Source organism: Apis mellifera, linkage group LG7 (genome assembly GCF_003254395.2).
Source record: "Apis mellifera strain DH4 linkage group LG7, Amel_HAv3.1, whole genome shotgun sequence".
Lineage (NCBI taxonomy): Eukaryota > Metazoa > Arthropoda > Insecta > Hymenoptera > Apidae > Apis > Apis mellifera.
Window position 1 is genome coordinate 10,546,854 of NC_037644.1, and position 15,085 is coordinate 10,561,938.

The following is a 15,085-nucleotide window of genomic DNA, read 5'->3' on the forward strand; positions in this document are numbered from 1 at the left end:
TTTTATAAAATGTATTATGCCGCCGAACATTTCACGGTATCGTACAAATTATATCGCGTCGCGTAATATCTCGTCCACAATGCAATACGAATGATTTTATATCCGAGTTGTGGAGTCGTGTAAATTATATTGTATCCTGAAATGTCTCGTCCATAAAACGGTTAATTTATTCTTTGCTTTTATATCTGTAATCCAATGCAAAAAATTTTTATTTTTATCCCAATTTAACTTCTAATCACTATAATTTCCTTCTTTATATACTTCAAACGCATTAATAAACGCTAATTATTATTGCTTAAATTATAAATAAATTATGATATATATAACTACTTACTTACCTATTTCACATGCTTATTTATTGTATTTATTTTGCATATCTTCCGCATATGTTAGTTACGTTGTATGTATGGCGTAACACACTTACATAAATATCTGTAATTAAATCGTTGTAAAAATAATTGTTAAATAATTACGGTGAAATATAAATAATTATGAATATTTTTAAAAAATAATCAAATGTGTTCTTAAATGCACAAACAACTACGTTATATCATCTTTATGGTGTTAAATCTATCACATATACATAATTTTGTTACAAACAAATTGTACATTAAATATGTTGCATTTTATTATCAAATAAATAAATTCATTTAATAGATTATCACAATATAAAAATAAATATATATTAAAAATATATTATAAATATATCAATGAAATATTCTTTAAGAAATATTTTATAAATTATCTAAATTTTATAAATTATCAAAGATAGTTCAATATTGATTATAATGTTGAAATTATACGTACCAATAATATAATATAATCTTAAGGTAAGGTACATGTGACAAACTTGTGATAAAAACTCATAATCTTTGTAACGATGGAACAAAAAAACAACTGTTCATCTTTAAAATATAAATATCTCATTATGCAATCTTATACTAACATATATATATACATAAAGCTTGCTCGTTACATCTTTATTTTGCAGTTTAACCAAACTCGCGTAACGTAACAACTTCATCAATCACACGTCAAAGCTTGTACCGTTTGCGAAGATCATTGTATACATCTGACAGTCAAGATATTCTGTAACACTTAAATAGCGGCAAACGTAGGTAATTTTTGTTCCTTATGTTGTAATTCTCCCACTTCAGGTCGAGACAAACTTCGAAAGGGAAAACATATCATTTGAAAAGTGATCAGTAACAGTAACTTTAAAGGTATAAAGAAGTTGGTCACGAAACTCTAATTTTAAAGACTCTCGTTCGTCAAGTTGATCGACATGATCAAGTTATACATGTGCCTTCTGTTGCAAATATGCGTGATAACAGCAGCAATGAATAAGACTTTCCTAGACACATCAGACAATTTGACGTTATTTCGTCTGATACGTACTTGGATATTGAATAATTTTGGTACGTATTCAATTGATTTTATTCGTTTCTTGCAATGACGTATGCTTTTTCATCATTTTGAGAGAATTTATTTTGTGAGAATGTGAGAAATTATGAGAAATTATCTTTGTACGTGCGTTTTACATTGGAAATGGTGAAATTCTTGAGATATTTTGAGAATTTATAACAGTTAGAGGGTGGGATATTTTTTAAAATTGATGAGAACAAAATATTCATAGATGAATATTAAATTTTATATTAAATCAAGTGTTAATAATTTCGATGTTACTATAGTGAATGAGATTTTTGATTTTTGAAATTCAACTTGTGATATTTTATAGGATTCTATGATGATAAAATTTTAAACTTATTTATATGAATCGAATATATCATGTAACCATAAAAATTAATAAATTGTAAATTTCATCTCAAGAAAAATACGTGCAAGGATTGCAATCTATTCTGAAATTATTCAATCTATTCAATTGCAAATATTACTATTATTGTTATATTTTTCGAATATTCCAATATTAATTGTACGTAACTTTTTATTTTCGTTCTGAGAAACATATAGCATTAATACTTCATTATTTCAAAGATCAAAGATATTTAACCATTTCAGAAAATCGATAATATTTTTCAAATATATTATCCAAATAATTACATGTATGTATATCAAGTTTTTTTATAGTTGAATTCAAGAACTGAGTTTTCTATATCTTGTTTTAGTGAACATACAATATATGTTCTTATAAATAGTGGAATATGTACTAAAAAGTGAAATCTTTTAGTACGTATGGAATCTGATATTTCATCAGTTTCATCAGATAAAAGATTTAACCATTTTAGAAAATCGATAATATTTTTCAAGTATATTATCCAAATAATTATATGTATGTATATCAAGTTTTTTATAATTGAATTCAAAAACTGAGTTGAGTTTTCTATATCTTGTTTTAGTGAACATATAAAAACATATATTGTATGTTCTTATAAATAGAATATGTACTAAAAAGTGAAATCTTTTAGTACGTATGGAATCTGATATTTCATCAGTTTCAAATCATTATTTATCTTATTCTTATAATATTTAAATGATAAAAACAAAAATTCTCATTTTATAATTGTGCAAGATCCGTTTAAAGATTCCAGTATCGTTCGGTATATTCTTTTCATTCTCTGATCTTTTGTCAATCTAAAAAACGAGTTAGATCCCGCTTTCTCCTATTTTGTATATGAATAATATTTTATATTTCATTTTGTTGAAATAAGTTTTCAAATAATTTTCTACTAATATTATCAACTTTACTATTATCTCTTGTATAAAATAAAAGGGGAGGGGAAAATTTTATACGTAAGGAAAAAAAGACAATATTATATTGGATCTTAATTGGAAGAGGATAAAAATAAAAAGATTTTATTAAAACTTTATTTAAATATGGCATTATTAAATATTGAAATATTTTAGATTATTAAAATGACACCTTTTTTTTCACACATACATAATATTACTACATACAAATAAAAAAATTATTAAAAATGTGCATGTAAATAACTTGGAAGAAAAAATTATTGATTCTGTGAATAATCACACAAAATAGAATTTATGTCAAATTACATATTCTCTCTTACTGTAAGATAAACAGGTATATTAATACACATTGACTCTCATAACTTTTTCTTCTCTTTCAAGATCATTAGGATCATTGCCAATTTTTTTTTCATTTTATTTTTTCTATTTTATGTAAATAATATAACAAGTCGAAATATCTCACACAAAACTATGATGTTTTACGAAGCTATAATAATTTAACCATAATATTTTAGCATTATTAATAATTTCGTAATTAATTTAGTTTTTTTAAATAGAATTAATTAAATTATATATATATTTAAAAAAAAACAATGTGAACTATTATTTTTTATAAAAAAAATTATTAAATCATTAGAAATAATAAATCAAGGTTGAATAGTTGAATAGTTTTTTAGGGAATACGACAAATATTCGCATCAACTAATATATTAATAAATACATAATCTTTCGAAACATTATTTCCTATAAAAATAACGTACAAGTTACTTAAATAATTAACATGATTTATACATGTTAATATGAGTTAAAAGAAGTTATGTTTTATTTTATATTTTTTTATTAATTCTAAGAATTAAAAAAAAAAGAAGATTACCAAATATATATATATTTACAATAAAATTCTTTTTTGAAAAGATTGAGATTTAAAATCACTATTTTTTCATAATATATTTTGCTGCAACATTGGCAATTAAAAATCGTATATCTATAATGAGTATTTAGTAATATTTTAAGAAATAATATTTGTGAAATATCATACATATAAATACACATGTATAATAATACAAATAAAAATATCAATAAATCTTTTTCGAGATAATATTAATGAAACTTTTCCTTGAAGAATTGAATTTGCAGAATATTACCAAATTATCGATAAAGTCTAAAAAGTGAAAAGAGAAAATTAAAAAAAAGAAATGGAATATATTTTCATACTTTGATTATATTTGATTATAAATGCATTGAAAAAAGTACTGCAAGTACTCAATAATTGTTCTTTTTGCGTAAAAGAAAAAGGACAGAGACTAGATGCAAAAAAGGCGGGAATAGTTCAAAAAGAATTTCCAACAAATGTTCCATTTCCTTGCAACGTGACAGGTAATTAAACAAATTGTCAATCAATAATAAAAGTTGAATAATTGCACGAAAATCAATTTACGAAATACATGATAAATTCAAACATAATTCGATCAAAATTTCGAATTACTTTACCAAAAAAAAAAAAAAAAATCAAAAAAAAAGAAAAATTTAAAGTAAATATATATCATTTCTCGTTCATTTCTAATTTTTTATGGAAAACCATACATGTATCTCTCTGCGTGAATTCATAACGAAAATGAATAATATTATCATTATACCACTATATCTCGTGCAGTTATACAACTATTACCATCTCTTATTATTATCAAAATTACATTCATACACAAGTTTATAATACTCTGGTATTATACTCTGGAAGATTATAAAATTCAATAATCGTTTCGTAATTTGATAATTTAATATCTGTAGGAGGCAGATCTCCCACCGTGCCTGATTCGGTAAATCGATTGAGACCAGGTGATATTGATGTTATTGCCGCGATGGGCGATTCTATAACAACAGGGGCTGGATTACTTGCAACTAATACGATGCAGTTATCTATCGAAAACAGGGGTATGATGGCGACTATCGGTGGCGAAGAAACATGGCGAAAAGTTTTGACGCTCCCTAATATCTTCAAAGTACGTAGTTCAATGATCGATCATAAATTTCTAAATGAGCTAAAATTTTCTTTCATAAAAAAAATCTTCACTTTGATCGATATTATGCAGAATTTTGAAAAAAAGAATCACAATAATCTCTGAGTGAGTGTAAACACACTTTTTCTCGATAAATAAATTTATAAATTGATAAATTTTTTTTTTATGTACAGGAATTTAATCATAATTTAGTAGGGTATGCGCTTGGAAATTCTTTGACTTCTCATCCAGCTTCGCAATTGAACGTGGGTGAAGGTGGCGCGCTCTCTATGGACATGCCTTATATGGCTAAATTTCTAATTAATAGAATGAAGAAGGATCCGAGGATAGATATAAATAATCATTGGAAGGTTCGTATTTAGCACAAAATATATTCTATGGAAATAATAATGATCACGAACTTTTATTAGCTTTAATAGTTTTTTTTTTTGGAAGTTAAATAAAACTATTTTTAAAATTAAAATCAAATTGTTATTTTAATAAATTATTTTAATAAATTGTTCTGATTGTATCGTTAACTAATATCCTCTTTTCATATTTTTTTTTGCAGTTTATATCAATATTGATCGGGCCTAATGATTTTTGCGCAATGTGTAACAATCCTTCTCCGTCTAGCATTTTGAAAAATCATAAAAAAGATTTGATTAATACTCTTCGAATATTAAGAGATAATTTACCAAGGAGTTTCGTCGCTGTTATAATATCACCTCACATAAAAGAAATAGTCAAAGCACGTAGAGGAAGATTCTCGTGGAGATGCTATTTGATAAGTACTATAGAATGTCCATGTTTGCTAGCTATACAATACAAAGAACGAAGACAGGAATATTATGAAATAATAGACAAGTTTGTATAATATTTAATCGAAATAATTCAAGATTAAAAAATATTCAATTCAAGATATGAAAGAAAAGTGAAATTTTATTGTTCCAATTATTCTTGGAGTAAATAGATTAAATAAATTAAAATATATTTCTAGATTTCTTATAAACGATATGAAATATTATATTTAAAAAAAAAAATTAAAAAATTTTACATATTTCAATATATCTTGCAACATGAAAAAATGTTTTTAACTGAGAAGAACGATTATATAATAGAAATTTTTAGTTTAATTTCGATTATACAATTTTATGACTCGAGTCAAAATTAATCCAAATGAAACGAATAAATTTCTTTTATTTTTTTATTATTTCAGATTCCTAGAAATTTTTTTATGACTGTTTAATATCGATTCTAATTGTAAAATGTAATTTATTTCATTTCAATTTTTAGATGGCAAGAATTGGAGGAAGAGATCGTTAATTATCCAGAATTTCATACAAATACCTTTACCGTAACAAATCTTTCAAGTATAAAAAATATAAAAGTTCCGCTCGCTGAAGATGGATTCGCCGATTTGTCGTACTTTTCCATCGATTGTTTCCATTTGAGTCAAAAATGTCACGCGATAAGTAAGTGTAACAATGATGATGGATTAATATAATTAATATATGATTTTTTTCATTAGCAATCTACAAGATAATGTTCTAATATTTTTCATGTAAGTGGCAAATTATATATGGAATAATCTGTTGGAACCAATTGGTAACAAGACCGACCAAATTTTTCCAAAATTTTTTGAAAAATTCTTATGTCCTACCTCGGAGAGGCCATACCTGATGACACGTGAAAACTCACGGAATATAATTTGACATTAATTAAAATTTGAATCGCGTTTATAATCCATCCAATTAAAATACTAAAAATATTGAAATTTAGTACAATGATTGAATATTTATTTTTTGAATGTTTACAATGTTATTTTGATCATTGAACCAATCATTTTTGTATCAGTACAAAATATTTATTTATATTTCAATAAAATCAAAACTTTTTTTATATCATATTGTTTTTCTGTATTATTCTCTCTTTTTTTTTTTTTTCATCCAATTAAAATACTAAAAGTATTGAAATTTAGTACAATGATTGAATATTTATTTTTTGAATATTTATAATGTTATTTTTGATTATTGAACCAATCATTTTTGTATCAGTACAAAATATTTATTTATATTTCAATAAAATCAAAACTTTTTTTATATCATATTGTTTTTCTGTATTATTCTCTTTTTTTTTTTTTTCATCCAATTAAAATACTAAAAGTATTGAAATTTAGTACAATGATTGAATATTTATTTTTTGAATATTTATAATGTTATTTTTGATTATTGAACCAATCATTTTTGTATCAGTACAAAATATTTATTTATATTTCAATAAAATCAAAACTTTTTTTATATCATATTTTTCTGTATTATTCTCTCTCTTTTTTTTTTAGATGATTACACGTATTCTATCCAAAGAATGTTGTATATCTTAAAATCTATTTTTCATTTAATCGTAAAATAAATTAATTTAATTTTAAGTAAGTGTTTTAATGTTTAATAAGTAGAATAAATTATATAATTATTCTTTATATTTTAAAAAGGAAATCGGATATTATAGAATCACTGTAAAAAAATTCAATTTATTTAATTCATTTATTTAATCTCTTTTTATAATATTTTAACTTTTCGTTTTCATATTTGTAAATCATTCGTCAATTATTAATTTTTCTAATTTTATTCGATGTATCGTTTAAAATAATTCATTAATTAAAATTTTGATATTATTTATTTTTTATTTATATTTATTATTTATATATATGTGTGCAAATAAGTATGCATGCTTCATAATATTTATGATGGTTTGTTTTGAGTATCAATCGTCGGAAAATTTTATTCTTAGTTTTTTGTTCAAATGTTTGGATTAAAGTATATACCATGCACGTAATTATTTGCAAATATTTCGTATTCTTCGAGCATAATTCAAAATAATTTGAAAAATTACTCACGGAAATTGTGTGTGAGTAATTTCAATCAATAACATAAATGTTGCATCATTTTCATTTCAATCGTCTTCATAGAGAATTATATTTAATGAAAATAATAAAAACATAGTTCAAAAATTGAATTAATATATATTATATATATAAATATATTTCTTATATATTTGATTCATGTAGAATATTTTTATAAATCAGTTAAGAGAAATCGTTAGAAATTTATCAGTCTTACCATGAAACAAAAGAGTATAAAAACTACAATATAATAATATAAATAACACAATATCAACGTACAATATATTAAAATATATGTCATACTAATTTATTAAAAAATTATATGATATTGTTATACAAGTCTGTCTTATTTTCATAGTTTATCATTAGAATAATATTTGAGCATTGCTTAAGCAAACATATTAATAAGTGATTGAGCAAATATTAATCAAGTAATATAATCGATATTTGCCGGTTTCATATTAGTCGTCAATATCTAATCTTTTTCCTCCTAATATCTAATCTCAACTAGAAAGAACTAGATAAATTTACTTTCTATTTCAATTATTGATTAATAATGAATTAAAATTGATAATAATGAATTAAAATTAGTGATTAATAATTCTTCTGTATTCAACAACAATAATTTTTGAATATATCATAAATTTTCTTTTATAGAAAAAAAAATATTATTATTTTTAATCACAAATATAATGAATGTAATAAAAATAAATATATAATAAATAATCTAATATAATAAATATAATAAATAATCTTCTGTAAAATGTTCAAATCAAAAATGATACGAAATGAATAAAATAAATGCAATAGCAATTATAAATAAATATATACAATTATAATATCTTTATTTTTTTGTTTTTTTTTCTTTTTTAATGTGGTACATCATAAAATCTGTACGAAAGATTTCCGAGTGATGATCATCGAATCATTTGAATACCGGTAGATGCGATTTTTATTTATTTATTCATACCATGAACTTCCTGGTGATACGTGGTACCGTTCTAAGAACGTCTCTTTGTCACGTTCCTCGATTTCTTCGTCGGCGGCATATAAAATGAAAAAAGATCGGATCGATCAGACAGAAAACTACTTGCGAACGTCGCAATTACAACTGTTCCAAAATATAATTTTGGACTTGAAAACAAATTTTTGATTCATTAAATCAGCGGTAGGCACGAATAAGAATAATTCGTATGAAAGAGGATACAGTTTATATGTAAATTTTATGATTTTTTGTTTTTTATTCAGAAAATAAATATTCATTTGGGAATATTTTAACTAATTTTTTTTTTTTTGGTTGCTTTAATTAGTTTTGTATCTTATTTGGCTATTTTTATCATATTTTTGTTATACATTATATTTGGATAGGTGTAAGTATTTTGAAAATTAATGATAAAAATAAAATTTGATATTTAATTAATAATAGATATTTTTCGATAAATGAAATCAATCGGAAATTTTCTCAATAATAAATTTTTTTTATCAATGATGAATAAATCACATTTTTCTTTTTTTTTTTTTTCCTTATAAATTTCAATCGATTGTTATAACATTGATTTAGAGAATATAAAAGACAATTATTGGCAATTTATTCATTTTTTTAGTAAAAAATTCAGAGAAGAATTATAGAAGATGTATTTTAATATAATAATTGTCGTAATTTCTTTAATAGATAGAGGATGTAAAAATAAATTTTATGATGAAAATCATATATATATATTTATTTATTTTTTTTTTTAAACCAAATAATTATTATTCTCTATAGAAAAAATTATTCGATTATTTATAATAAAAAATTTAATTATTTTAAATATTTCAATCGTAATTTTATAGAAGTTATTATATTTGTATCAAAATAAATAAAGAAAACGTAGATAACGATACTGTGTGTTAATTCTTTAGTTAATTAATTAATAACGAGTATTCTTCAATAAAAATTACAACTTCAAATTTTAAAATTATGTAAACTTTAAAATTCATATCAAATCTGATGTGTCAACAATAATTCTATCATTTATCCATACCATATGAATGAAATTATAAGCTTTTCAAATAAATCTCAAATGACATTTTCAAATTCGTCAAATTTCATCGTTCAATTACTGTTTATGTTTTGTTTGGACAAAATTGAAACAACGTAACGTGATATTACACGTTACAATTCGCATCAGGATCGTGTTTAATCAAATTTATCATCCATGAATATAATCTCACATCCTAATAATAAAATAAAAGTATATAATAATATCTATAAAAAAATCTCGATAAAAATATAATAATAACATCTAGATAATATTTAAATATTTAAAAATATAAAATATTTTATGCGACGCGAATATATCCTGTTCTTCCCTACGTCGAGGGATCAATATCAAAATCTTCTTCTCGTGGAGGCCGTTCAATCTCATTGAAAAAACAGTCTACGTTCACGATCAAGGTCCTTGAAAAAGATACTCATTCGCATTTGTATTTGCACTCATACATTATCATTGTCCGGGATGGTGGAAAAGCTTAAAAGGGAGGCGAGTGTTGCAATTTCAGGCATACTCGATATCGCTGCAGAGCAAATAACTAAACTTACTTACTTATTCGGTTAGAGCATCAATGTGAAAATTTAATCAACCAAGTGATGACACGAGTGATGGTCAATTTCCAAGTTGGTTTGTGTATTTTTTCGCAATTATGCGTGCTGGCGGCGTCTCAGAGGACCTTCCTAGACTCACCGTTCAATCTCCTTATATGGCGTGCAATTCGTAATTACCTATTTCAAATTTTCGGTACGTGCTCGGTTTATTACTTCGTTCCCAGTGTTTTCTGTATTTCTGATATATAGAAAGGATAAATTTTGATTCTGAGACGATTATTCTTCTTTTTTTTTTTTTTTTTTTTCTGTTTTTTAAGAAGTTAGTGGATATATGGAATTTATGTGAGAATGTACGAGGAGCACGAAGAATCTCTTACGAGATATTTTCGTTAAAGAAAAAAATTTTGTCGAGACGTTGATGGATTTTAAACAATGCTGAATGTACAATAAATTAAAAAATTAATAAGTGTGAAATATATTTGTTTGAATATATCAATTGATTTCGTATCAAAAATATAATAATTTGAATTATCAATCCGAAATAATATTTTAAATTTTGAATTGGTCGAGTTTAATATTCTCTTCGGAAACAGTGGTCGAAAAATATTACAAATATTAATTAATACTTGTCTTACAGAAAATGAGGAACGAATTTTACCGAATTTGCAAAAAAAAATTCAGTTGGACGTTCCATTCCCTTGCAACGTAACAGGTACTTAAGCAAATTCAATTATCATCGAAATTCTCGAAAAAATTAGTCTTTGCCCAATTTCAATTAAATTCTTTGCTTCAAAATTTGGTATTGTAAACTTCTTCTAAAGTATAAATTTCAAAACTGTGTTTTCACATGCGTATAATAAATGTATAAAACTGTATTACATACGAGCAATCCTGTTTTAGGATACGTACGACGACATTCAAGTCATACAGTCTAAAATTTTGACTTGATTTTCTTCAGGCGGTAGATCTTCTAAAATTCCGAATTCGGTCCATCGTTTGAGGCCAGGTGACATAGATGTGATCGCGGCGATAGGGGATTCATTGACAGCCGGTTCCGGAATTTTTGCGGAAAATCTACTGGAATTGTTCGTGGAGAACAGAGGGGTGCAGGCGAACATCGGTGGTAAAGGGACTTGGCGGACGTATCTTACCCTTCCCAATATCCTCAAAGTAATGATTAGTAATGATTACATTGAAATTGACGAATTGATCGAAAATTAATATAACTGTTGAACAGCAGCGCGGATTACGTTCTCTTTCTTTTTTTCTTTTTTTGATAGAAATATTTTATTATGTTATGTGACGTATTATGTAGGAATACAACCCCAACTTAATAGGTTACGCGTTTGAGGATTCTTTAACTTCTCAACAAGGTTCGCAGTTGAGCATTGCTGAGATCGGCGCCATGTCTAAAGATTTGCCTTTTATGGCGAAATATTTAGTCGATAAAATAAGGAAGGATGCTAGAATAGATATAAAAAAACACTGGAAGGTTCGTAATAATAATTATCACTATAACATCAATAACAGGATAATTGAACGATATGAGTAATTTAAAAAAATATGTTGTTGGAATAGTAAAAATTTATTTGAATTAAATTCTAATTAAATAAATTTCAATATAATAAGTGGGAAATATGTTAAAATATTGAAAATGTTAAAATATTTAATTAACCAATTAAACAAGATTATAAAATTGAATGAGAATTTTCTCAAGAATAATCGCACAATAACAACGATTATTTTTATAAGATAATATGATATATATATACTTTTTATAAGTTAAATATGAACGTTAAAACATGAAATTAATTACATTTTTCGATTACAAATTCAAATGAAACACGTATATTAATATATTTTCTAATTGCTTTTGGATCAGCTGAATCAGTTCCCAAAATATTTCTTATTTGTTACTCGCATATATGCACACATGGTGTCTCTAAATTTATGATAAAACCCAAGAGAGGATAATTTTTTGTTTAAAAATCAATATAGAATAAAATTTCCACATATATTATTTAAAAATATATTATAAACAAACTATAATGTATTATAGATAAATTAACGATCTTAAGATTACAAATGCAAGAACTAGTGATGGCTATAAGTAAGTATGAACAAAGGAAATTGTGTTCAAGTATATCGATATAAAATTTTAAAATTTTATTTTTTCCAAAAGTAAAATCCCATACAAAAAATTTTATTTTACATTTTCGATTCATTTTTAGTACGTTTCCCACTTGTTAATTAAAATGCATAATAATTAAAGTTTATTCGAACTAATATTTTATTCATCTGAAAATATTAATCGAATCATAAGCACGAATGAAAACAGAACTATTCTTCAAATATGAAATATTACTGAATAATATAAATTAATTCTCGTAATTATTTAAGCAATTTTCGTTTCATTCTGTTTTGCAGTTGATTTCGATATTTATCGGGCACAATGATTTTTGTTCCGAAATGTGTGAAGTTCCCTCTCCGTGGTCCATTGTGGAAAATCATAAAATCCAATTAATCGAAACTCTTCGGATATTAAGAGACAATTTGCCAAGGACATTTATTGCCATTCAATTGCCGCCTCATTTAAAAGAACTCGTCGCTTCACAAAAAGGAGGAAACTCGTTTAAATGCTACGTAACGACAATGGTTGAATGCTCGTGCCTGTTTGCTTTGCAATTTCAAAATCGGAGGCAGGAATATTATAAAGTAATAACAAGGTATGATTTAAATTAAATGAATTTTCGAAATTATTCGAAAGATCTTAATATACGAACGAATGGAATAAAATTGCACTACTAACTCAATTCTATTCGTACGCTTAAATATCTGTTTATTCTAAATGTTAGAAATATTTTCAAGAACCAATATTCTCTCTCTCTCTCTCTCTCTTTCTCAAATAAACGTAAAAAAAACAATTGCAAAGAAAAAAGTATCACAATAATGGGTCGACAAAAAAATTCCAAAAAATTATTCGAGAGCCTTGAAGATAAGATCCAGTAATTTTTTGTCTTTTTTAAATCAGGCTGTTCGAAGGATAACTGGGGGACAATTCGTTCTCTTTTACTGGAAGGAAAACCTTGAAATTCTTCTCGACTTCATAAATAATGTTTAATAAACTCGAAAGGGAGTGAATATGACCGAAATTATATTCTTGAATTAACTTTCGAAGAGAGTGAAAGTGATTAATTAATTTTAATAACGAGGTGTTGATTAATTTTAATAAGAAATCAATGGATAAAATTCCATATGAAATAAAATAAAAGCAACGAAATATCATCAATCTTAAGCAGTTATTTATCAGCGACAATTATCGGGCTGTGCAATCATGTCATAAATTAAAATTATTTCAACGAGTCTTTGAATCGAATTTAATTGAAATCATTGAAAATGCATCGACGACATGCAATCTCTCTCAACATTTAGACTAATTATTTTCATTAATTTCTTGATGTAATAAATAAAGTGAAATTTGAGAATAGCAAAAAATAGAATAGCAGAATGTATAATTTATTTTTCAATTTAGAAATTAAACTATTGAATCAGAGATATGCCAATGCTTGCAATGGCTTCAGGAACATATGATATATCCCATAGAGATATCTTTGACAATTTTAATGAGAATTTAATTAATTTGCATCTTCTCTTCTATTATTTTGTACATTCACTTTTCTTTTTTTTTTGAATAACTTTTGAATATCATTTTTAAAACGAAGATATATAAATATTCATTGTATCATATGTTTCAGATGGCAAGAATTAGAGCAAGAAATTGCCGATTATCCAGAATTTCATAGAAATGATTTCACTGTAGTCGCTTTACCATTTCTCAAAAATTCAACGCTTCCATTGAATGACAATGGACGTTCTGATTTATCATACTTATCCACTGATTGCTTTCACTTAAACCAGAAAAGCAATGCACAAAGTGAGTATCCCAGATTTAATCGTATAACGTGTCTAATTTTTATTTATATAAGTGAGAATTGCTCGTGAATAAGAAAAATGTTCAGCAATTTAATGTAATTTGATAGGAATGATATAAAGATAATATATGTATTTTTTAAAGAAAGAAGAAAAAAAAGAATATTATCTAATAATAAAAGAAAACGTATGTACGTATATGATCTTCGTATAAGCTTTATTTATTTATTTATTTATTCTATAAAAAAATTAATTTATACAAATTAATATAAAATTACATAAATTATTTATATTTGTACAGTTCATGAGAAATTCTGATTTACAGATTAAAAAATTTGACACCATATATGTATAATTCAATTACTTTTCCGTTAGCATTCCAACAAAAAAAAAAGAAATTGTTGTTGTGTTTCAAGTTGCGAATAATTTATGGAACAGTTTGTTAGAACCCATTGGTAACAAATCTACCTCTTGGACACCGATATTTAAAAGATTTTTGTGTCCTACTCCTGAAAGACCATTCCTGATGACGCGTGAAAATTCGAAATAAAAATAAAGAAATTTTTCTTTCTTTTGATGGATATCCATCAACTTGTCGTTTAATTATAAAATGTTAAAATGAAATCTAGTGTAATGAAATCGAAGTGCCATTCTAGTTAACAATCAAATGTAATATTTATTTTTATTGATTATTATTATTATTGAAATTTATTCGATTGTAAATAAAATTAAATTCTATTCCATTTGTTGATCTCACATTTTTGTTGCAATATCAAATATTTATTCTAATTTATACAATAAAATTAAACTTTTTTTTTCTATCTTTATTTTTTTCTACAGCTACAATCCTTATCCTAATCTAGTTTACCACATATTTTAATTCATTTTGTGTTAAACATTCGATAAAAATAGAAATCTAATTTTAAATCTACTTTTCTTTATTTAGTATGGATTTTTTTTTTG

The 15,085-nt window shown here is 24.7% G+C and overlaps 2 protein-coding genes across 5 annotated transcripts; both read left to right on the plus strand.

Moving 5' to 3' along the window:
• Nucleotides 1-958: 958 nt before the first annotated feature.
• LOC551879 (phospholipase B1, membrane-associated-like) lies at nt 959-6,613 on the plus strand. Of its 2 annotated transcripts, XM_026441930.1 has the most exons (8): nt 959-1,118; nt 1,224-1,418; nt 4,000-4,086; nt 4,498-4,709; nt 4,901-5,077; nt 5,278-5,573; nt 6,003-6,181; nt 6,276-6,613. In XM_026441930.1, exons 2-8 carry the CDS (start codon nt 1,286-1,288, stop codon nt 6,419-6,421), a joined length of 1,230 nt encoding a protein of 409 aa, XP_026297715.1. In that variant the 5' UTR covers nt 959-1,118; nt 1,224-1,285; the 3' UTR covers nt 6,422-6,613. The 2 variants fall into 2 exon arrangements, with proteins under 2 accessions (XP_026297715.1, XP_026297716.1); XM_026441931.1 differs by having other exon boundaries at nt 959-1,418; nt 6,238-6,376.
• A 3,521-nt stretch (nt 6,614-10,134) lies between these two features.
• On the plus strand, nt 10,135-14,943 carry LOC411706 (phospholipase B1, membrane-associated). Of its 3 annotated transcripts, none has more exons than XM_026441933.1 (7): nt 10,135-10,385; nt 10,830-10,904; nt 11,151-11,362; nt 11,508-11,684; nt 12,620-12,918; nt 13,948-14,126; nt 14,498-14,943. In XM_026441933.1, exons 1-7 carry the CDS (start codon nt 10,238-10,240, stop codon nt 14,566-14,568), a joined length of 1,161 nt encoding a protein of 386 aa, XP_026297718.1. In that variant the 5' UTR covers nt 10,135-10,237; the 3' UTR covers nt 14,569-14,943. The 3 variants fall into 3 exon arrangements, with proteins under 3 accessions (XP_026297718.1, XP_026297717.1, XP_026297720.1); XM_026441932.1 differs by having other exon boundaries at nt 14,539-14,865; XM_026441935.1 differs by lacking the exon at nt 14,498-14,943 and adding an exon at nt 14,233-14,275.
• The last annotated feature ends 142 nt before the right edge of the window (nt 14,944-15,085 follow it).

Excerpts from the sequence above, each read along its gene's own strand:
- LOC551879 (XM_026441930.1), top strand. The coding sequence starts at position 1,286 with ATGATCAAGTTATACATGTGCCTTCTGTTGCAAATATGCGTGATAACA. Across the intron at positions 5,078-5,277 it reads ATATAAATAATCATTGGAAG|TTTATATCAATATTGATCGG; the intron begins GTTCGTATTTAG and ends TTTTTTTTGCAG. Across the intron at positions 6,182-6,275 it reads TCAAAAATGTCACGCGATAA|TGGCAAATTATATATGGAAT; the intron begins GTAAGTGTAACA and ends TTTTCATGTAAG.
- LOC411706 (XM_026441932.1), top strand. The coding sequence starts at position 10,238 with ATGACACGAGTGATGGTCAATTTCCAAGTTGGTTTGTGTATTTTTTCG. Across the intron at positions 10,386-10,829 it reads TTACCTATTTCAAATTTTCG|AAAATGAGGAACGAATTTTA; the intron begins GTACGTGCTCGG and ends CTTGTCTTACAG. Across the intron at positions 11,685-12,619 it reads ATATAAAAAAACACTGGAAG|TTGATTTCGATATTTATCGG; the intron begins GTTCGTAATAAT and ends TCTGTTTTGCAG.